Genomic DNA, 22,315 nt, shown 5'->3' with positions numbered 1-22,315 from the left:
TTATAGCTGTTTGTCTCAGGAATGTTTTAATAAGCTGTTTTCTTTCTTTCCAAGCATATAGTTCCATTCTAGCTTAGGGGAGAAGGCCTAAAAATGTTCCTATCATGCTCTGAATATAAACCAAAGTTCTAAATCAAAGGTTTACCAAAAGAGTGACTCAAGACCAAAGCTAATTAGCCTCTTTTGGCTTTAACCACAGACACATGAGGCATCTCCAAAGAGGACACAAAAAGATGCAGCCCTTCCATGATCCAAAGCCATTCCTAAAGACAGCCAAAAAGAAAAAGACTTAGACAGTGCACCTGAGAGCTAGCAACAGTCTTGTTTGCTAGCCTCCAATGGGATGCAGCCCACGTTTCTGTCCAGCCATATATATTTGGTTTGCCGCCTGCACACAGGCAGCAAACTTTCATGCCTCTGACAAGCAGAAAGTCAAACCAAGTTCTCAGGACACAAAAACAAGACAAACAGAAAAGCAATAGCTGTCCATGGGAGAAAAAGGATCTCTAATGAATGGGTACTCCAAAACCAGTAGTAATAATTCAAACCAATTGTTATGTTTCTCTTTTGAGCTAAAGGAATTTACTGAGGAAATGGAGCTGGATTTGGAGGAGTTTTAAATTAGGGGTCCAGGGACCCAAAAGATCTGGAGGGTCAGAGACAGGGAGTTGGAGGAGTATAAGAAGGCAGAAAAGTGGAATTTACAGTGGCTTTAAAGGATTTTAACTTTGTTCTAAATCTAATTTCTGCCTTTTGATCTTGCTAAGGGAGTCTCTAAGGCTAGCTGTTATACTTCATGTCCTCTTTCAGTTTGATCTTCCCATAGGTACCAGTAAGATAATTGTTCAGATTAAGAGCTCTTTAAAAAAACTTTTTAAAATATAGCCAATTTATTTATCCTAGAAGTAACTCAAACCAATAAGTCTTTCCATGAAAAGACATGGAGTTAACTTTCCAGGTTTAGAATACCTGGTCTGGTGTGGTGTTCTCAAAGTAGGCACAGCAGACATAGCCCTCATGATCCAAAAGGCTCACTCCCAGAGATAGACTAAGAAAGCAAAGATCTTCATTTCCCCAGGTGGTTAAGGATAGTGTTTGTATAAATGGTTTCTCTGGTCTCCCACAGAATGTAGGATGCCTCCAGTCACAAACCTAATCTGTGACACCAAACAGGTGATACTGGGGTGGGAGTTTCTCAGCACTAACTAAGCAACAAAGGTTGAGATGATAAAAGCCCCTTCTGGACTGGGACTTCTTATTGTAATGAACTCCCCTGAAAGCTGGCATGGTCAGTCAAAAAGAATGCTGCTTGTCATTTCTTGTCTGAGTTCCCAACCTATTTGACTGGCTGCATAATACAAGCCCACACTTGCACCCCCCACCCCCAGATGGCAGAGATCAGAGAGAGTGTTCTCACTGTTTGAAAAGCCAAGCTCTCAGGACATAAAACAAGATGAAAGGAGAACTTCATTTGGTTTATTTGCCTCTGGGACCCACAGCAAAGTTTGTCTAAATAGATTCTGCTCTGGTGAGAACCGTGAACTCAACAGTCTGTGGAGTTCAGCTCAGACAACAGGCTTATGAGGGCCTATGCCCAGGTTTGTTACTGCCCAACCAAGTTCATTGCTCACTGCTCAAGAGGAAGCCAGTACACTGAGACAGCAGGAGTTGCAGCAGAGAAAGAGTTTAATATCACAAGATGCCATGTAAGTAGACATGGCAAAACTTCTAAAATCTGTCTCCCTGAGAACTTGGGGGCCCAGGTTTTTAAAGATAGTTTGGCAGGCAAAGGGCTAGGGAATTGGGTCTGCTGATTGGCTGGGGATGAATTCTTTGGATTGCAAAGCAGAAATTGTCTTCTTGTGCTGAGTCATTCCCAGGTAGAGAGGGTCCTCATATATATATAAAACTATGTCTATACTTTTGCAGAGTTCAGGCCCCTACCACAGTTCCAAACTTACAGCCTTTTATTAATTTTATAAAGGGAGGTTTCATGTTCTGCCCTATGATTCTCCCATGACACATGACGCAAATGACAAAGACAATGGAAAACAAAGACCAACTCTGGGAGGGAAGGGATCAGAAAACAAGAATACTCATAGCCCCCCAGTACCAGAGTCGCTATTTTGTTACAGCAGTGTTACAGCGGGTGGTCCCAAGGACAAACTCAGCGACACACGGAGAGTCAGAGAGTCAAAGTTTATTCGCTGGCAGGCTCAGAGGGGTCTCACCACCAAATTCTGAGCCCCATCTACCCAATCTTTCCCACTTTTATTAAGTTGGGGTGGTCCGAGGGGTGGGGTCTCAGGTGGCTAATGAGCCAGGTAATTGGTTAGTTGATGTGTCAGGTAATAGGTTTAGTGTTATGCTGATGCTCTGGGTAATAGGTTAGTATTATGCTGATGTGGGTCTTTTGTGAGGGCTGGGGGTATCAGGTGGCTGATGTGCCAAGTAATAGATGGGGGTTTTCCTTATCATTCCCTTCGATGCCCTTTTATGTCTATTATGGTGGTCGATAGCCTCGTAAGGCCATTATGTGAGCTGTTGCTCTCTGGGTTACAGTTGTCTCTATGAATTTTATAATCGGGCTCAGTACGCAGGGGCCTACAGTGACAAGAAGGAGAATAGTTATTAGCAGCTCGGCCAGAGGTGGTAGCCATGAAGTCCATAGTCCTAAGTGGAAACCCCAGGTTTGTTCTAATTCCTTGTTTCTTTTCTGGATTCTTTCTCTTAGCTCCCTGACTTTTGTGGTTACTATTCCTGTCTGGTTTATATAGTGGCAGCACTCTTCCCCTAGAAATATACAGGTCCCCCCCTTTTCAGCAGTGAGTAGGTCTAAAGCCCATCTATTCTGTAAGGTTACTGCAGCTAGTGAGCTCAGTTGACTCTGGAGGGACAGTAGGGAATCTGCTACTCGTTCCGTGTCTTCATTTAGTTTTGGGATAATTTGTGGTAGATGCTCAGGGATGTTCCTAGGCCTCCTACTCCTGCTCCTATCCCAGCAGCAATTCCTCCCCTATGAGGAACGATGCTAGTAAGGCCTGTCTTTTCTGGGTGTTTGGGTGGGGTCTTAGTGCAGCTTCCGTTTGCTGGGTTTCAAAGATAGAAACATCTGGCGTGAGGAAGACCTGGGTGCAGGTCCCGGTCCAGTTTCCTGGGAGGCAGAGGTAGGCAATGTCTCCACAAAGATAGAATATGCCATCCCGGGAGCAGGTGGCAGTGGCATTACCAGGTAAGGTCTGGTTATTTGTGCAGAGTTCACCTGGTATGAATCCCAATATTTCATTCTCTCTTGCATTAGTAATGCAAGTGATATTTAGGCGGGAAGTTATGGCTAAGCGGACATTGTATGCTACTGGGCCCACCAGGGATGTTTTGTTTGGGCCTGGGATCAAGATGCTGGAGTTCCAGCCCGGAGGCACAGGGACCCCAATATAGATTCGTTTCTGTAGGGGTGAACAGACCCAACATGAAGTATGGTTGTGTAGGGCCTGGAGAGTCATATTGAGGAAGCGGGTTATTGGGGGAGAGGTTTCCAGGGGTTCAGTGATCTTTTGTATGCCAGTAAGATCTGGCCTATAAGTTGACTGTGTTACTGAGGCTATCTTAATAAGCTGAGCCTTTGTGTCTTTGACCTGTTGGATTCTAGCCTGGTCTTGGACTCCTCCCCCATCAGACATCCCCCAGTGGGCGTAGTAAGTCCAACAAGCTGGTTTGCCCCTTGGGGCTATATAGGTTTGAATATCACCTGCAATGGCGCCAGTCCAGTATTTCTTTCCCCCGCTGTGGCACACCTGAGCCTGACTATAACATGTTTTGGGCATGTAGGTGTGGACTGTGAAACCTCCTGTGGTCCAGAAGCCTCGACTAATCCCGTTAGTGGAGGGAATCCAAGTCCTAGCATAACAAGCCTCAGGGCAGGGTTTCTCTGCCATAGTTGTTAGGGCGAGTGCCCTAACCAGGAGGAGGGTAGGGACTGAGGCAGGAGTAGACATCCTATAATGAGCCAAAATATCACAGTTAGAGATGCCCTCTGCAGCCGGTCCAATCTCCCGGAGCTACTGAGAAGAATCCAATCCCCAGTAAAGTCATTACAACCCCAATGAGGGCCAGGGCCAGTGGTCCCATTTACTCCTGTTCAGTCCTGGGTGTGGCTGTCCTCATTGGGAGATGGTTAAGCTGGATCTTTAGCAGGTTCTGCTGGTCCTGATGTGCAGTCCAGAGATCAGTTTCGTTGTCTGGTTCAGCCTTTTTCACCTGGGAGTGATGGATCCACAAAGTGATACCTGCAACTTTAACAGCAGTGGGAGTAACTAGTATCACAGTATGGGGACCCTTCCAGGTGGGCTCTAGGGGTGCTCTTTTCCAGTCCTTTACCCAGCCTAAATCCCCAGGTTGGTGGGGGTGGACAGAGAGACCCAGGGTGATAGGGGTTTTTTCTAGGACGGTGTGGTGGATGTGGTGCATAGTTTTGGCTAAGCCTTGGAGGTGTGTGTTTATATTCAATTCTCCTAGTTGTCTAATGTCTACCCTTAATTGCTTGATGAGTGGGGGAGGTCTACTGAACAGGATTTCAAAGGGTGAATATCCCGTGGGCCCCAGTGTGCACCTGACTCTGAACGGGGCTAGGCTTAGCATGTCTACCCAGGGCAATTGTGTTTCCTGACATGGCTTTGCTAGAGTGGTCTTGAGGGTCCAGTTCATGTACTCTACTTTCCCTGAGCTCTGTGGCCTGTAGGCTGTATGTAGTTTCCATTTGATTCCTAGTGCCTTGGGGAGGGTTTGCATGACCTCCGCAGTGAAACTTGGTGCGTTGTCACTGCCAGAGGAGAGTGGCAGACCGTACCTGGGGATGATTTCTCTCAGTAGAAGCTTTGCCACTTCCCTAGCCTTTTCGGTCTGGGTAGGGACTGCTTTGACCCAGCTTGAGAAGGTGCATATCACTACCAGCAGGTGTTTACAGCCCCGACGTGGTTTTACTTCTGTGAAATCAACGTCCACATCCTTGAACGGAGAGGTTCTGGTGTACTGAATTCCTGGGGTGGGTCTCGGCCTGACCGCTGCATTGTTTTTAGCACAGGTCTGGCAGCGGCGCTGACTGCTGCAGCGATGGACGGAAGTTTGGTGATGTGGTGGTACCGGGTGAGTAGCTGCGTGAGGGCTGTTTTCCCTAAGTGAGTCTGGTCGTGATGTCGGGAGACAAGAGAGTATGCTAATTTATTGGGATAAAGATGTTATGGTTCCGTAGGTACCACCACCCGTCTGTGTCCTTCTTGGCCTTCTGCTCTGCCCACTGGTTCTCTTCTGGGGTACATTTTGGTTCTTCGGGCCACTCAGGTGCCATCAAGATTTGGCACTGGGTTGGAGTGTTGTCTTCTGAACATTCTCGGGTGGCTGCATTTTTGGCTGCTTGGTCTGCCAGGCGATTGCCGGTGGCAATTGGATCTGTGCCCTTTTGGTGCCCTCGACAGTTTTGGCTCCCAAACTGCCTCCAGCAGTTGGAGGATTTCATCCCTGTTTTTGATCTCCTTTCCACCTGCAGTCAGCAGTCCCCTCTCCCTGTATGTTGCCCCGTGGATATGTACTGTGGCAAAGGCATATTTAGAGTCTGTGTATATGTTTGCCTTCTTACCCCGGGCATGCCTGAGGGCTTGGATGAGGGCCCATAGCTCTGCCCTTTGTGCCGACCACCCCTGGGGCAAAGGAGCTGACATGATGACCTCACCGACTGTGGTGACTGCGAAGCCCGCCAGTCGTTTCCCATTCTGGATAAAACTACTGCCATCCATGTAGAGTTCTAAGTCCGCTGCTGGTAGAGGACTATCTCTCAGATCTGGCCGGCTGGCATAGACCTCCTATACCACCTCAGTGCAATCATGGTCCGGGGGCCCTGGCTTGGTGGGTAGGAGGGTGGCGGGATTCAAGGTTCGCAGAGTCTCCAGGGTGACCCATGGATTTTCGCATAGCAGTCCTTGGTATTGTGCTAACCGGTTGCTTGAGAGCTGCCAGTGCCCCGAGGCGTTCATTAGAGACATTACTGTATGAGGGACTCGCACACGGAGGTTCTGTCCCAGTGTGAGTTTGTCTGCTTCCTTGACTAGCAGGACGGTGGCCGCCAGTGCGCGGAGGCAAGGCGGCCATCCTGCCACTATGGGATCCAATTGTTTTGACAAGCAAGCCACTGGTCTCTGCCACGGGCCCACAGTTTCAGTCAAAACCCCCAGAGCCACTCGTTTCTTCTCATGTACAAACAGGTTAAAGGCTTTGGTGAGGTCTGGTAGCCCCAGTGCGGGGGCTCTTTTTAGTAAGTATTTCCTGGAAAGCCCTTTCCTGACTCTCGGCCCATTCCAATGCTTTGTTCTCAGGCCCGTGTAGGGCCTCGTACAGAGGCTTGGCCTTTAGGGAGAAACTTGGGATCCAGATGTGGCAGAATCCGGCCGCGCCAAGGAATTCTCTGAGTTGTCTCCGACTGGTCGGCCTGGGAACTGTACAGATGGTGCTTCCGCTCATGTCCCAGTGTCCGGCACCCCTGAGTGATGTGGAAACCGAGGTACTTCACCTGTTGCCTGCAGGTCTGTGCCTTTTTCCAGAAGACTTTGTATCCCTTGTCAGTGAGCAATTGGAGCAGGCACCGGGTTGCCCGGTGGCAGTCTTCTCTGGTGGGGCTTGCTAGGAGGAGGTCATCGACGTACTGTAGAAGTGTGCAGCGGGTTTCTTCTCGCGGAAAGGAGATGACGTCAGTGGCCAGAGCCTCCCTGAATAGAGTTGGTGAATTTTTAAATCCCTGTGGTAGTCATGTCCAGGTCAGCTGGGTTTTCCTTCTAGTCTGAGGATCCTCCCACTCGAAGGCGAACAGGGGCTGGCTCTTTGGAATAAGCCGCATGCAGAGGAAGGCATCCTTTAAGTCCAGGCAGGAGAACCAGGCAGCATCAGGAGGAATGAGGCCCAGGAGGGTGTATGGATTTGGTACCACTGGGTGGAGAGTCACTGTAGCCTCATTAATCAGTCGCAGGTCTTGGACGGGCCAGTATCCACCTCCACTGGGCTTTTTGACTGGCAGGAGGGGAGTGTTCCACGGGGATTGGCAGTCCACCAAAATCCCCTCCCACTTAAGCCTATCGATGTGTTCCTGAATTCCCTCTTGAGCCTCCTTGGGGATGGGTTACTGTCGTCTCCTGGTAGATTGGGTTCTCGGTTTCATCTCTATCACCAAGGGTGCCTGTTGGTGTGTAAGACTGGGGCGGGGGGGGAGCGGTTGTCCTCTGCCCAGACCAATGGAAAATCCTGCCGGAAGTCAGGTGGGTTCTGTTTTTCTTTGGCCTCGTCGTATAGCTTCCATTCCGATTCCTGGGGCAGGGTGACTGCCGTTATGAGAGTCTCTGGGGCACCGAGTGTGAGGCTCGCGGTCCCTTCCGGGTGGAAGGTGATCTGGGCTTCCAGTTTGCTCAGGAGATCTCGACCTAGGACGGGAATGGGGCAGTCCGGTATGTATAGGAATTCATGTCTTATCTGGTGGCCCCCCCATCCGGCATATTCGGGATTGGCAGAAGGGTCGAGCTACTCGAGTTCCAGTGGCTCCCACAATGGTGGTTTCCTGCTTTGTAAGTGGAGCCACTGGGGTTGTTACTACCAAGTGTTCTGCCCCAGTGTCCACTATGCATGTTATTGGTTGGCCCCCTACTTCCATTATGACCATAGGTTCCCGGGGGCAAAGAGTCAGGGAACCCGGTCAGTCCTATTCCAAGTCAACCCCAGTGAGACCGATGAGGTCCTGGGTCTCCGGCTCCTGCTGGAAGCCCCTGAGCAGGTTCCTGTTTGGTGGTGGGTGGTTTCTTTTGTTGGGACATTCATGTTTCCAGTGACCAAACTCCTTACAATAGGCGCACTGGTCAGGCTGCAGGGTCCCTCGTTTACTGGGTCCTCCTTTCCGTGGCGGGCCAGGTCTCTTGGCTGGGTCAGGTCTTCCGAGGGCAGCGGCCAGGAGAGCAGCTTTCTGTTTCATTTTCTTGACAGTCTCCCTCTGGGCCATCTGGTCTCGATTAACATAGCCCTTCTGGGCCACTTCCATCAGCTGCGTGATGTTCATTCCTGCAAACCCGTCAAGTTTCTGGAGTTTCCATCGGATGTCAGTATAGGACTGCCCAACAAATGCGGCATTCACCATCCACTGATTTTCAGCCACCTCTGTGTCGAAGGGTGTGTAGACTTGGTAGGCCTCACAAAGGCACTCATAGAATTCGCTCGGTGATTCCTCTGGTTTCTGGGTGATCAGAGCGACTTTATTCATGTTGGTTGGTTTTCTGGCTCCCTCCCGGACCCCGTGGAGGAGAGCTTCTTGATACCTTCCAAGTGCCTCTCGTCTGCTCAGGGAGTTGAAATCCCAATCTGGGTTGGTCTCGGTGCTGCTCTCTGTGCCCACTGCTCCACGTCCAAGGTCCCTGTTGGAGCCTGGTCCTGGAGCCACTTCCGGGTCCTAGCTACAATCCGGCGTCATTCTTCTGTGTTAAAAAAGGTCAGAAGGAGCTGGCAGCAGTCTTCCCAAGTGGGATGGTGGGTCTGAAAGATGAATTCCAGGAGGTCAATGAGGGCCTGAGGTTTTTCGGAGTATGGCAGGGTGTGGTGCTTCCAGTTCAGAAGGTCAGTGGTGGAGAAGGGCTGGTAGTACAGGACTGGCTGACCTGGCTGAACGGGCCCATTGTCCATAACCTGCATCGGACCTCGCACCTCATGCAGGGGCATCTGGAGGCCTGAATTGGGGCCTGAGCTGACCGTAGTGGGCGGGTGATGGGAATCTTGGCACCTGGTTGGTCTGGAACTGGCAGCAGGGAGACTGACAGTGGTGGGGTGTCTGGTGGATTCGAGGGTACTTCAGGAGGTGTCACAGTAGGGTTGTAGAGCAGTGGTGGTGGATCCTCTTCAGGAGCTTCCTGATAGATGGGTTTGGACAGTTTGGAGTCTCTCGTCCTTTGGGCCACAAAAATCCTGCTCTGTCCCTTATTGGCACAGAACTGGACCCAAGGGGGCATGGTCTGAGCAATCTCTAGCCATGAATCTATGTAAGGGAATTGGTCGGGGTGGCCGGGAGTCCCAGTCACGATTCTCCAAACTGCTCGCACGGTGGGGAGGTCTAAGGTTCCTGTGCGGGCCAGTCAACCCCGAATGTGGGCCGTTCGTGTTCACAGAGGGCCCTAAGTCTACTGGGACTCTGTGATGCCATAATCTCCCGTGAAACCTTCTTAAAGTTCTTTAACATGCATTTAAGGACTGTAGGCTTAGATTCTATGCTACCCATCCTAGACCCTTGAACGGTGTCTCAGCGTAACAGACAAAGGGGAGGTTTCTCTCAGGTGTCCGCCTGGCTGCGTCCCTGGTGGGAACTTAGGTGCGTCTTGGCGAAGGTGTTTCCCGTATAAACCCCGGGCCTGGTCGCTCCCTTTAGGGGAGTGAATCACCATTATGCCTATGACGCCGCCGCAGAACCGCAGGTGAGGACTCACTCAAGTTCCGTAGCCATAGCCGTGGGACCACGGTCACTCTTCACGCAGGCATTCAGACAGGCAGAGATCACACATTCCCACCCTGGGAATTCCCTGCACTCAGGAGGTGATCAAGCTCCTCTTCCGTCGTCTGATGGGCCTGACTTGGACGGGTCCCGGGACCTTACCTGGTCTGATGCCTCCAGACCTGATTTGACTTGTCCTTCCCTCCCGCATGTCCAGGCCAGTTCGGGACCCCGCGGCCAGCGGGAGCTCCCGAGGAGCGAAGATGTTCTGCAAAATGGCAGTTGGTGCTGGTTCGCTTCTGTCACCGAGGTCCCGCCGGTCACTGCACCCGTCCCCGAACCGGTGGCTTCAAGGGGCCAGCACGGTCGGTTTTCCCGGTCAGGGAACCAAAATGTTACAGCAAGTGTTAAAGCAAGTGGTCCCGAGGACAAACCGAGCGGCACACGGAGAGTCAGAGAATCAAAGTTTATTCGCCAGTGGGCGCAGAGGGGCCTCGCCACCAAATTCTGAGCCCCGTCTACCCAATTTTTCCCATTTTTATTAAGTTGGGGTGGTCCGAGGGATGGGGGTCTCAGGTGGCTGATGTGCCAGGTAATAGATGGGGTTTTCCTTATCAATTTAAGAACTAGTTCACACACGTTTTCTCCTGCTAATTCAAATTTAGAAAAGGCAAAAGACAAAGAGACTCTCCCTCTGGCTTCATCCAGACTCTTCAGGCAGAGACCTGGGAGACTGAAGTGGTAAGAAATCTTACCTGTGGCTGGCATTTTGTCGGGTGCCAGCATCCTGTAGCTGCAGCAGTCCTGGAGTGAGCTGGTCCCAGCCAGTGAGGATCCGCTTTAGTCGCCAACTGTAGGGGACTGGGACTCCCAGCCACCCCGACCAATTCCCTTACTGTAGGCTTCCCTCCACATTTCTAGGTTCCTCAGCTAGGCCATGAATTAGGACATAAGACAGATTAACAGAAAAACCGTATTTAGTTACACACATACACACATATGCAAATCCCACAAAATATGAGACTTGAAGAAGGGTCAGATGATTGAGGCTTATATAGCAATCTAAGCTACAGAAGGCAATAGGGGCTTGGGACTTCTGGTGGGTAGTGGTGACATAAGTTAAGGGAGAGTAAGGGAAGTAAATGTATGGCGAATAAAGGTTGTTTTGTTATGCAGATGAAAAGTCTCACAGGTAATAAAGATTGTCTTGGAGCAACTGTGAAAGAATAGAGAATAGCCTGTATGGGCATGGTGTCAACCTCCAACTCCTCCCCTAGAATCTGAGTTAATCTTCCCTGGTTGCTAAAATTCCTGTGGAAGGAATTCATTACAATTGAGTTCCTTTTGGAGGATCTACCTTTAGGCAGATGATAGAAGCTCAGAGAAAGCCTATGCCCGCATCTGTTATTCCCCAAGTACCCTCAGTTTAAGGTAATCAGCATACCAAAGCATCGTATTTGGGGCTGACATTTCCTGAACTCAGTTTAGCATAGTGACCAGGCGGCAGGAAGTGAGCACTCAGAGAAGGTTGGGTATTATTATCATGCAAAGTTATTCATTCAACAATCAGTACCCCCCCCCACCTAACAGGTGTCAGGTCCTGTACTGGAGTAAACAAAGATAAATCAGACACTCTCCCTGGCCTCAAGGAGCTCTCAGTCTAGTAAGAAAGAGGTGTGGATAAAGATAACCATAGTACAGTACTATTATAGGGAGATGAATAAAATGCTGTATGAGCTAAGAGGAGGGCCCCTCACCTACAGGGGAAAGAGCAGGAAATGCTGCCCAGAGGAAGTAATCTTTGAGCTAAGTCATGAGTACTGAATAGAAATTTGCCCGGCACAGAGAGGGGAGAGAAGAACATTCCAGGCAGAAGGCACAACCCATGTAAATGCCTGAAGGCCTTATAGCTTTGGAGAACGAGGAGAGTTCACTGAAGGTGCAGCTTAGGATCTATGAAGGAACAAAGTTAAAAGAATGTCAGAAAGGATCTTGTAAGTCATCTTATGGAGTTAGACCTTTAACAGAATGTCCCTCAGGGCCAAAGTATTCCCTCCATTCTTCTAACACCTTGAACACACCTTCATTATAATATTTATCAAATTACTATTTGACTATTTGTTTACTTGTCTCTTCCATTGAACTGTGGGCCCCATAAGGGCTCAAACCCTGTGTATTGTTCTTTGAATTCTCAGTGCCAGGCATTCAGGTAGCACACAACAAATGTGGAAAGAGGAAAGGAGATGTCTCCAAGGGTCACACAGCTATTAAGTAGCAGAGGCAGGACTCAAATCCAGGTCTCCAGAGTATTTTTGAGTGTTGTATCACATTCCTCAGAATTGGATATAGAACTAGGAATTGAAATATTTCATTTAATGCAATCTTCATTGTATTGGAGTTTTTTCCTTCATGAACTTCTTGCTACTAGTCAGGGAGATTCAATCTCAAGAATACTTTGTGAAGATAGTTTGAACACTAATGATTAAGTAATAAATAAACAATTTTGGCAAGTTACAGCCTACTCTTGGCTTTACACTGCATACAATTTGATCTCATCTAGTGCTATTGCTGGCATTACAGGTACAAATATCAGTAGCATATTACCCACTTAAGAAAAAACAGCAGTGGACCCTCTAAAGCAAGTTAAAGCACATCGATTCAGACAGGCAGGAAAAGGTCTACTTTATTACAATTCTTTCATGAATCATGCAATTTGTTATCCAAGATAAAAAAATCTGTGTTAAGATCCAAACATGACAAATGGACATCCATCATCTCTGTCAGGGAGTCACACGAGGAAATACTTGAAAGTTCATCTCATTTCTATAGTCATCTATAGATTACTTAAAATTCTTTCTACTGTTCCCCTGGACTCAAGTTTCTCTCCATTCCAACTCACTCTATATACTGTTGCCTGGTTAATTTTAGCTGTGTGACCTTGAGCAAGTCACTTAACTTCTCAGGGCCTCAGTTTATTCATTTGAAAAATAGGGGAGCTGTGTTAGATTAGTGCTTTTTATACTGTATTACTTAGAGCCCTCAAGTCCCTCAGAGGTGCCTGGGGTGCAACTGAGCAGGCTGGGGAAAAGGTGGGCCAGTGGCTGAGTTGGCAGGCTTCTTTATATCCTCTGCAAACACATCAGTCCTTTTAAAAATTATGGGCTGCTCTAAAATTTGGTTTGGAAAAAGAGTTATGCTACTATAAAAAGTTTAAGTACCATTATACTTCCATGATTTCTAAGGGCCCTACTGGTTCCCCTAAACTAGGATTTTTAAAAATCTTCTGTACACAACAGGAATTTAATGTGATAAAGTATTTATACACGGAAACACAACAAAAACGACTCATTTTTATTATTCCTTTTCTTTTAACCACTTTTTAATCTTGGTATTATTTCAAAATAAGATGAAATACAATGCTTAAAATTATAATTCTAATATATAATAGGCATTCTGAAAGTAATTTGCATCTCCCATAAAGACTGCCATTTTGAAAACCATAGGAAATGGTTTACAAAGTTCAGGACCAAAATCAGATTGTGCATATTTCTTTCCCTTCTTAGGCAACAGTGAAGACATGTCTTAATCAAAGCAAATGCAGAGAAACAAATTATCTTTAGTGTCACAATTACTGAGTTTCCAAGTCTCCCCCACAGATACTATCTTTGTCTTCTTTGTATTCCTGGATAGGGCTGACCCCAAAAGTTCAGTATACTGCAGTTGCTAGAGGTGCCAGATGCACCAAGTAATTTGCCAGAGCCTCACGCCTCCTCAGCTTGTAAAGCAGAGGTTGCAGAGGAGGTTTATTAGAATCACTTGGGAAGCTTTTTCAACCTACACTTATGTCCCAGTCTCCTCTCCCTTTTGTGAAGCACTGTTCTAGCTTGGGGTTTCATTCTGTCCCACATAAAAGGTCTTCTCCATCTTTCTAAATCCTGCCCAACTGAAGGTTGGTGGAGTAGAAGCAATTGAACTCAGTGGCTTTGTCACAAACTGGTTGGGCAAGTCACTTAGCCTTTTCTGGTCTCAGTTTTTTCCTCTTATTTTTGAGGTTCCTTTCAAGCTTTGAAATTCTGACTGCATATCATGTCTAAGAAGCCTTCTGAACTACTCCTAGCATGGAATGACTTGTCATTTCTTGGTTTTCCAACAGCCTGTGCAATACAACATATCACCTAATTATATGCTGTCCTATATTGCCCTCTAGTTGTTTTGATATGAAAATTTTTTCTTAACTATATGTAGTTTAAAATATATTTAGTTTAAAAGTTTATTTTCATGGGCAGGCAATGTGCCTCCTACTTAACTTAAATCTCCTAGGACAACTCGGGGTGTGTCCTAAGGTAATCAGTATGTATTTATATTGATTTGTTGAAAGCAATGATGTCCCTTCTTTCAAAGCCTTGGAATTCTATTTTACATCAGCGCTGTCCAGTAGAAATATAATGTGAGCCACAAATGTAATTTTAAATTTTCTAGTAGGCACATTTAAAACGTGAAAAGAAACAACTTAATTTTAGTAATATATTTAACCCAATATATCCAAAGTATTATCATTTCAACATGTAGTCAGTGTAAAAAGTATTGAGATATTTTACACTTTTTTTAATGTCTTCAAAATCTGGGGTGTATTTTACACTTACAGCACATCTCAATTCAAAATAGCCACTTTCAGGTGCTCAGTAGCCACATGTGGCTAGTGGCTACTTATTGAACAGAGCAGTTCTGCATCATTGGGCTGCTTTCCAAACTGATCACTTATTTTTCTGTTCAGATAATGACTGACACTGAGCACTTAATAAGTACTCAGGCTAGCCAGAGAGGTGTAAAGATGAATCAGATTTATTCTGATAAGGGAGATTTGTAAATCATTACAGAGATGCACAGAAGAAACCCTGACTTGGTGGTTGAGGGGCCCTACGTGGGGAGGGGGGAAGTTAAGGAAGGTTGCACAAAGGAAGTAACATTTGATTTGTGAACTAGGTAGCACGAAAGGAGGTCGGCTGTGGGATGACTGGAGTTGCAGGTTACCAAATTATCAGGACTAAGGAGAGGGGTTCTACAGGGCGCCAGCCCAAAGGACGTAGGTGAGTGTGGGGAGGAGGGGCGACGTGAAGGGGAAGCGGGCGGGCGGGGACTGGCTGGGAGGAACCGGAGTTCCTCTGGTGGGTGGGCGGAAGCCGGAGGGGGGCGCTACTTGCACGTCGCACTCAAGCGACCAGACCTGCGAACGGTGAGAGCGGCGCGGCAGCTGGAGTCTCCCGCTGCTCAGACTCCGCAACCTAGGGAGCGACTGGCGAGGTAAGGCGCGCGCCCGGCCGGCTCCTGAAACGCGCTTGCTCGCGCTCGCGCTCGCGCTCTGAATTCAGTCTCACCACACCCGGGCCTCAGAGCCCACGAAATTTCCCAGCCCAGTGTCGGCCACTAGGAACACATCGTAAAACAGCGCCTAGGGTTTTGCTTGTTTGTTTGTTCTTAACAGATGCGTATGGCTTGGAACGCGCTGCGTGGTAAAAATGAGTCTATGGAAACGGTTGCCAGGGCCGGCAAACCGCCGTTCCGGGAAGTCCTTGGACGCTTTGGTAACAATGAGACGACTGGACCAATGCGGCGCCCTTTCCGGTTTTGTTCGGGCTCGGGGAGTTCTTTTTTAGCAAGGTTGCCTTTAACCCCGGAAGTGAGGTCTTCCGCGTTCCTCCCTCCCCAAAGATGGCAGCTGCTGAAGACGAATTATTGCTGCCGCGACTCCCCGAGCTCTTCGAAACCGGCAAACAGCTTCTGGATGAAGTGGAAGTAACGACTGAACCCACCGGCTCCCGGATAGTCCAGGACAAGGTGTTCAAGGGACTGAACCTCCTCGAGAAGGCTGCCGAAATGTTATCGCAGCTCGACTTGTTCAGGTATGGGGAAGAGGGTAATAACAGCTGAGAACGAAGGTAATAATGGTTACCAAGGGTGGAGCCATTGCGCCTGGATGGAGGGGACCTTTAAGACTAAGAACCTTTTGTTCCTGCTTCCCACTGCGATCTTGTGTACATTCCCCACCTCTCTTCCAAGACGATTGACAGCCCACGACTCTGCTCCCTGGTGTCGGCCCCCTGCACAGGCATTAGGTGTGAGTGCTCAGCCACTTTCATTGAGTGGAACCGGCTGCTGTTCCCTGTACCTTCTCCCTTTGCCCCATTCCCAGCCCAGCCTTCCCCTCCCCCAGGAAGCAAGGGCCACGGTTTAAAAGCCCAGCCAGGCTTTACAGCCTCCTCTTTGCTCCTTTCAGCCAAAATGAAGATTTGGAAGAGATTGCTTCCGCCGACCTGAAGTACCTGATGGTGCCAGCGTTTCAAGGAGCCCTCACCATGAAACAAGTCAACCCCAGCAAGCGTCTAGATCATTTGCAGCTGGCTCGAAAACACTTCATAAACTACTTAACTCAGTGCCATTACTATCATGTGGCACAGTTTGAGCTGCCCCAAAGCAAGAACAACTCAGCTGAAAATGACACTGCTAGTTCTTCCATGGCCTATCCTAGCCTCGTTGCTATGGCATCTCAAAGAAAGGCTAAAATAGAGAGGTGGGTCTGTAACTGTAATCTGAGGGCTGCCCCATGGCAGTGCTGTTGGGAGGTGTGCATGATATTTTGGTGGGAGAACAGAATGGCGTGTGTCACTCTCTTGGTACTTATTGAGCATAGGCCCTGGTGAGAGCAAACTTTCTGGAGTTTTTCAAAAATCCTCTGCTTTTGTTGAGGTGATCATATCTACCCATCAGACCCCTACTACCTTATGGTTGCCAACAGCAGCAATGTAGTTTACCAAAGTGTCTCCCAACCTTTTCCACATCACAGCATAGCAGTGTTCATATGGTACATTGGGGTAAATATTTCTGAAGGGCACAGTATCTCAGAGCTGTAGTCCATTTTGGGGCCATTGATTGAGAAGCTCTGTTCAGAGTACTGGATCACATGTGTAACATCCTGATCTTCGTCCTGGTGTAGCTTCATCATGTGACCTTGAAAAAATTGCTGATTGTTTCAAAAGAATTTTTAATGGATGTTTATGGTATCTAGGAACTATACTAGGTACTGGGGATACAAATTGTATGGGTATTTGTGTGAGTATGGGTTTCCTGCCTTGGAGGAGCATAGAGTCCGGTGAGGAAAACAGGTGTAGAAACAGAATATCACATAAGGTGATGTTATAGAGAGATGTACAAGGTACTGTGAGAGAAGACAGGAGGGGCACCTAACCAAAGAGGGAGCAGGAGAGAGGAGAAGGCTCCCTGGAAGAGGCAACTCCTGTGTTGAGTTGTTTAAGGATGAGTAGGAGTATTATCCAGAGAAAGAGGAGAGGAGGGCATTAGCCAGTGAAGGTAATAGCATTAGTAAAGCTACAGGGGCATTAAAGAAACAGTGCTGGAGTGGGGATGTGTGGGAAGGGAACAGCAACTGTAAGGAGTTAGATAATGCTAACACACAAAGGGGGTAGTGGTGAGGGGGAAGGAATGATGCTGAAGAATGTTGTAGAGTTCAGACCAAGGAGAGCTTAGGATGTGAGGAAGGTGAAGGAGCAACCTTGTTGCTAAGAACTAGGTAATCCCAACTCCACCATTTAATCAGTCTGTGATTTGAGGCAAGTTATTTAATCACTCAGTGCCTTAATTTCCCCAGCCGTAAAATTCAGATAATAATAGGTTCTTCCTCATAAACTGGTTATGAGGATTAAAAGAGAAATACATTTAAAGCACTTAGTGCAGTGTCTGACATAGTAAGCACTCAGAGTCAACTGTTACGCATTTGTGGCTAAGAGTATGAGTTGTAGATTCAGAGATCTGGGTTTGAGTCCCAGCTTTACTTATAAGCCATTGGACTTCGGGTAAGTTATTTAACTTTTCTGAGCCTTAGGTTTCCCCATATGTGGAATCTAAATAACAGTAATAGAGACAGTCCCTGACTTAGGATGGTTTGACTTAAAATTTTTTTACTTTACAGTGGTACATTCAGTAGAACATCAATAAATTGCATGAGATAGTCAGCAGTTTATTATAAAATAGGCTTTGTATTAGGTGACTTTGCCCACCTCTAGGCTAATATGTTCTGAGCGTGTTTAAGGTAGGCTAAGCCAGGCTATGATGTTCAGTAGGCTAGATGTAGTAAATGCATTTTCAACTTAACAGTGGGTTTATCAGGGCCATTGGGGCATAACCCCATCATAAGTCGAGGCACATCTGTACCTAACTCATAGGATTAAGAAACATGAATGAGAAAAAGCACATAAAGCACACAATATCTGGCACACAGTATACTATGAATGTCAGCTTCTATTAGGCCATGCTAAAGAGCTTACTTTGGTTGGTAACTGGGATCCTCTGAAGAGTTTTGTTTGTTTCTTTTTAAAGAGTAGCATGGGCCGGGCGCGGTGGCTCACGCCTGTAATCCTAGCTCTCTGGGAGGCCGAGGCGGGCGGATTGTTTGAGCTCAGGAGTTCGAGACCAGCCTGAGCAAGAGCGAGACCCCGTCTCTACTAAAAATAGAAAGAAATTAATCAGACAACTAAAAATATATAGAAAAAAATTAGCCAGGCATGGTGGCGAATGCCTGTAGTCCCAGCTACTCGGGAGGCTGAGGCAGGAGGATCACTTGAGCCCAAGAGTCTCAGGTTGCTGTGAGCTAGGCTGACGCCACGGCACTCACTCTAGCCCGGGCAAAAGAGTGAGACTCTGTCTCAAAAAAAAATAAAATAAAATAAAGAGTAGCATGGTCACATTTGCATTTTAACTGGCACACTCTAACAGAAGTTAGGAAACAATGAGGGAGAAGCTTAGATCTAGTTAGGTCACAGAGACTTCACTATGGCAGTGGCAGAGGGGATATATTTACTTAGGAGGGTTGAATCTGGAAAACCTGGTGATCAACTGGTTATGGGAGGTGGGATAGAAGGAAGCGGCAAGAAAGATGTTCAGGTTTCTGATTGAGGTGGATGGCTATGAAATTCATTGAGATGGGGAATAGAGGAAGAGCAGATAAAGGTGTAGGGAAGAGTATTGAAGTCAGTATTGAGACGTGAGTTTAAGGTGCCTAGGAGTCATCCAAGCAGAGGTGTATGGTAGCATGAAGCTCAAATGAGAGGCCTGGTCTATAGTTCTGCAAATTGATTCATTTATTCAACAAATATTTATTGAGCCTTTCCCATGTGCCAGAAGCTGTTCCTAGATATTAGAGAACCAAAGTCAGTGCTGTCATGGAGCTTTTATTCTGGTGGAGGAGACAGACAATAAGCTAATAAATAATAATGTAATTTCAGGTGGTAAGGGCTATGAAGAATAATAAAGTGTAGTTAGAGGATAGTGACAGTGAATGATTTTTGAGGATATGGAATAGACTGACATGAAGTGGAATTCAGCATCCTGTCCTTTGTAAGAAATTGGGTGCAGCCTATCAGCATATAACAGGTAGTTTAAGCAGTAACTTTGGTATCCAAATAACTATACAAAAAAAGACCGTAAGTGCCATAGAAATACAGTACGTGGAGAAAGACAAGGAAATGGTTACATCTGATTGGAGGGATGAGGAAAAAATTTCAGAATGTAATGGTATTTCAGATGAGTCTTGAAGGATGGTTAAAAATAGAAATTAAAGATTTTTCTGGATGTAAAAGTAATAATATTCACTGTAGGGAGTTTGCAAAACAGAAGACTTTTAAAAATTAAAAATAAGCCTTAGGGCAGGCACAATGGCTCATGCCTGTAATCCTAGCACTTTGGGAGGCCAAGGCAGGAGGATTGCTTGAGGCCAGGAGTTTGAGACCAGCCTGAACAAGAGTGAGACCCCACCTCTAAAAATAGAAAACATTAGCAAGGTGTGGTAGTGCACACCTGTAGTCCCAGCTACTCGGAAGGCTGAGGCAGGAGGATTGTTTGGGCCCAGGAGTTTGAGGTTGCAGTGAGCTATGATAATGCTACTGCACTCTAGTCCGGCAGACAGAGACCCTGTCTCAAAAAAAATAAAATAGGGCTTAATTCTGGCACTCACAGATGATCATTGTTAACTTTCTGATGTATCTCCTTTCAGATGCATAGTTATTAAGCTAATAAATTTGGAATAATACTGTAAATATAGCTTTTTATCCTGGTTTTTGAACCTAACATTATTCTGTGAGCATTTCCCCATGTATTTTGAAACCATGATATTTAATGGTCATGTTAATATTCCATCTTGTAGTTGTACCATAATTATTTAATCTGTTATTGTCAGATATTCAGACTTTATGGTTTTTTGCTATTCTGAGTAATGCTATAAACAAACACCTTTAACTGCATCTGTTGCTGTTTCCTTAGGATGGATTTCTAGAAGAACCGGTGACTGGGTTAAAGAGTTTGAATATTTTAAGGCTTTTGATACATGGTAACAATGTTGCTTTCCACAATATCAAAGTTTCAGAGTATGTCCCACTGCACTTGTCTTGGATGTTAATAACACTTAGAAAGTCCAATTGGGCAAGCAAAAAAGTTATCTCATTGTTTTGATTGGCATTTCTCTGGCCTGCAAGCTTGATTTTTGAACATTTTCCTTAAATGTCTGACAGATGAGACATCAATGCTATCTTTCTACTAATGGCTCCCACATTCATATCACTACCCCAGGCCCCTCCTGACCTTAGACTCATACTTCCACCACACTTCATGGGCATTTCACAGACATGTCATAAATTCAGCCCTTGGCTTTTTAACACATTAACTGCCATGCGAGTTGTAGTTAACTCACGCTAGTTTTGAGCCTGGGGCCTCGTGAAGCAAAACCTGGGCAAATTTGCAGTTGGTTTGTGAAAATCCTACTTGTTGATGTTCTTACTGTTAAATTAATGTTGACAATTTAATTCTGAAAACATGGATTAAATGAATAGAAGTCAACAACAAAAATTTTCATTAAATTAGAAAGGATCATTTTGTTTTCAAAGTTTTTATTCTATTTTTGTAATAAAACCCCATGGCCCCAAGGAAAAATTTTTTGTAGCGTGGCAGTCAATGTGTTAAATTCCAGATGAGCCGCCATGCCGAAGTCATTACCATCCTAGTAAATGCACCACCATTTACCCAGGTTTTTAAGCCAGAAACCTAGGAGTTAGCTTCTATTCCTCCCTTATTCTGAATTTCCACATCCAAACCATCAGCAAGGCTTGTCAGTTCTAGCTACAGAAGATGGCCTCTATCCTTATACTTCTCTCCATCTCCACAATCATACCTCAGTCTAGGCCACCTGAGATAGCCAAACCACTAATTCCAAGGTCCTGCATGATCTGGTGCCTGCTTCTTTCCAATCTCACTGTGTGTCATTCTTCCCTTGTTCACTGGACTCCAGCCACAGTGGCCTTCTCTCAGTTCTTTGAACAGACCCAACTCTTTCCCTCTATAGAATCTTTGTATGTGCTGTTCTCTTTGTGTGGAATGCTCTTCATATGGCTAATTCTTTATCCTTTAGGTCTCATCTTAAATGTCATTCCTTATAGAGGCTTTTCCAGACCAGTCTCTTTAAGTACATCTGTCATTTCCTTTGCACCATTTTTGTTTCCTTTTTGGCACTTATCTCAGGTGCAGATATTTCATGTGTCTGTCTGTCTGGGTTTTGTCTCTTTCCTCTACTAGAATGCATACTCCGCAGAGGCAGGAGCCATTTCTCTCTTGTTCACTGTGGTATGCTTAGCATAGGGCCTGGCATATAGAAAGTATTCAAACAATGTTCTTGACAAGCAGGAGAAACAACTCAAACACAGGGTAGATTTAGGTATGTACAAAGAAGAGATAATAGTCTAGTTTGGCAGAAGCTAAGAGTAGTGTGTTCAGAGGTCTGCATAAGGAAGTGATGTGTATATAATGAAAGGAAAAAGGCAAAGAGACAAGATAACATGTCATAATGCTACTTCAAGTAGGAAGAAGTGATAAAAATGAACTTACAGCTATCAGGGATACTGCTCTGCAAGAAGCATTTACATGATTAGAAAACAAATTACTGAAGTCCTTTTTTACTTTGTGGAAGTGCCCCCCATACCCATTACTTTAGATGTTAAGTCCATCCTAAATAAAAAACTACACGGTATGTCTTCTCTCCCAAAACCCGTTTGTTCACGTATATTCTGTAATTCCCATCTTTGAGGAGTGAGCGTGAGTCTGGTTGATTAACACCTCTCCATTCTTTTGACAAAAATAGAGAAGTGGAAGCTGGGTAAGTAAGGAGTCTAGTTTTAGATTTACTGAATTTAGGTCCTAAAGTGATAACTGGGTAGCCATTTCCATAGACAGGTGGAAATGTGCAACTAACACTTATGAAACTGTTTTGTGGCTGATGTGAAAAATTTAGGAGCCTTCTGCTTTGGTGGGTGTGGACGATTTTGCCAAGGAAAAACATGTAGAAAGAAAAACAAGCCAAGGATAAAACCTTGGGGCAAGTTAAGGGAGAAGGAAGAGGAAGGAAAGAACAACCAGAGGTAAGGGACTCAACAAGGTGCAGATAGAAGTATTTATAGAAGCCCGGAGAAGAGAGAGCAAATGTTATGTCCTCTTTGAAGCCTCTCCCTACCTATCCTCCCTCCCAGATACTGTAGCACTTTAGTTAATGTTACTTGTCACAGCATAACTGTCAGTTTCTAGACTTGGAACTCCTCAAAGTCAGAGACCTTGACTAATTGTATCTTAGTATACTGATTATATCATTGTATCCCTTGGTGCCCAACCCAGTAACTAGATCATAGTAGGTACTTGGAGGAGTCTTTGGGAGGGACAGATAGAGTAGTCAGCAGAAAGATGGAAGCAATATGTTGTAGCAGA

The 22,315-nt window shown here is 46.1% G+C and overlaps 1 protein-coding gene across 2 annotated transcripts in view; it reads left to right on the top strand.

Annotated features, from left to right (window-relative positions):
* The first annotated feature begins 14,703 nt into the window (after window positions 1–14,703).
* IGBP1 (immunoglobulin (CD79A) binding protein 1) overlaps window positions 14,704–22,315 on the top strand; it is a 28,282-nt gene continuing 20,670 nt past the window's right edge. Inside the window, exons 1-2 of one of the 2 annotated variants that reach the window (XM_012643750.1) lie at window positions 14,704–15,402; window positions 15,777–16,070. In XM_012643750.1, the coding sequence (XP_012499204.1) occupies window positions 15,212–15,402; window positions 15,777–16,070 (485 nt within the window). In that variant the 5' untranslated portion in view covers window positions 14,704–15,211. The remainder of the gene's footprint in view (window positions 15,403–15,776; window positions 16,071–22,315) is intronic. The other variant, XM_012643756.1, reaches the window with a different exon arrangement.

Source organism: Propithecus coquereli, unplaced genomic scaffold (assembly GCF_000956105.1).
Source record: "Propithecus coquereli isolate 6110/MARCELLA unplaced genomic scaffold, Pcoq_1.0 Scaffold101, whole genome shotgun sequence".
In the NCBI taxonomy this organism is placed as follows: domain Eukaryota; kingdom Metazoa; phylum Chordata; class Mammalia; order Primates; family Indriidae; genus Propithecus; species Propithecus coquereli.
The sequence above is the reverse complement of the archived record's forward strand: the minus strand, read 5'-3'. Positions and strand labels throughout refer to the sequence as shown.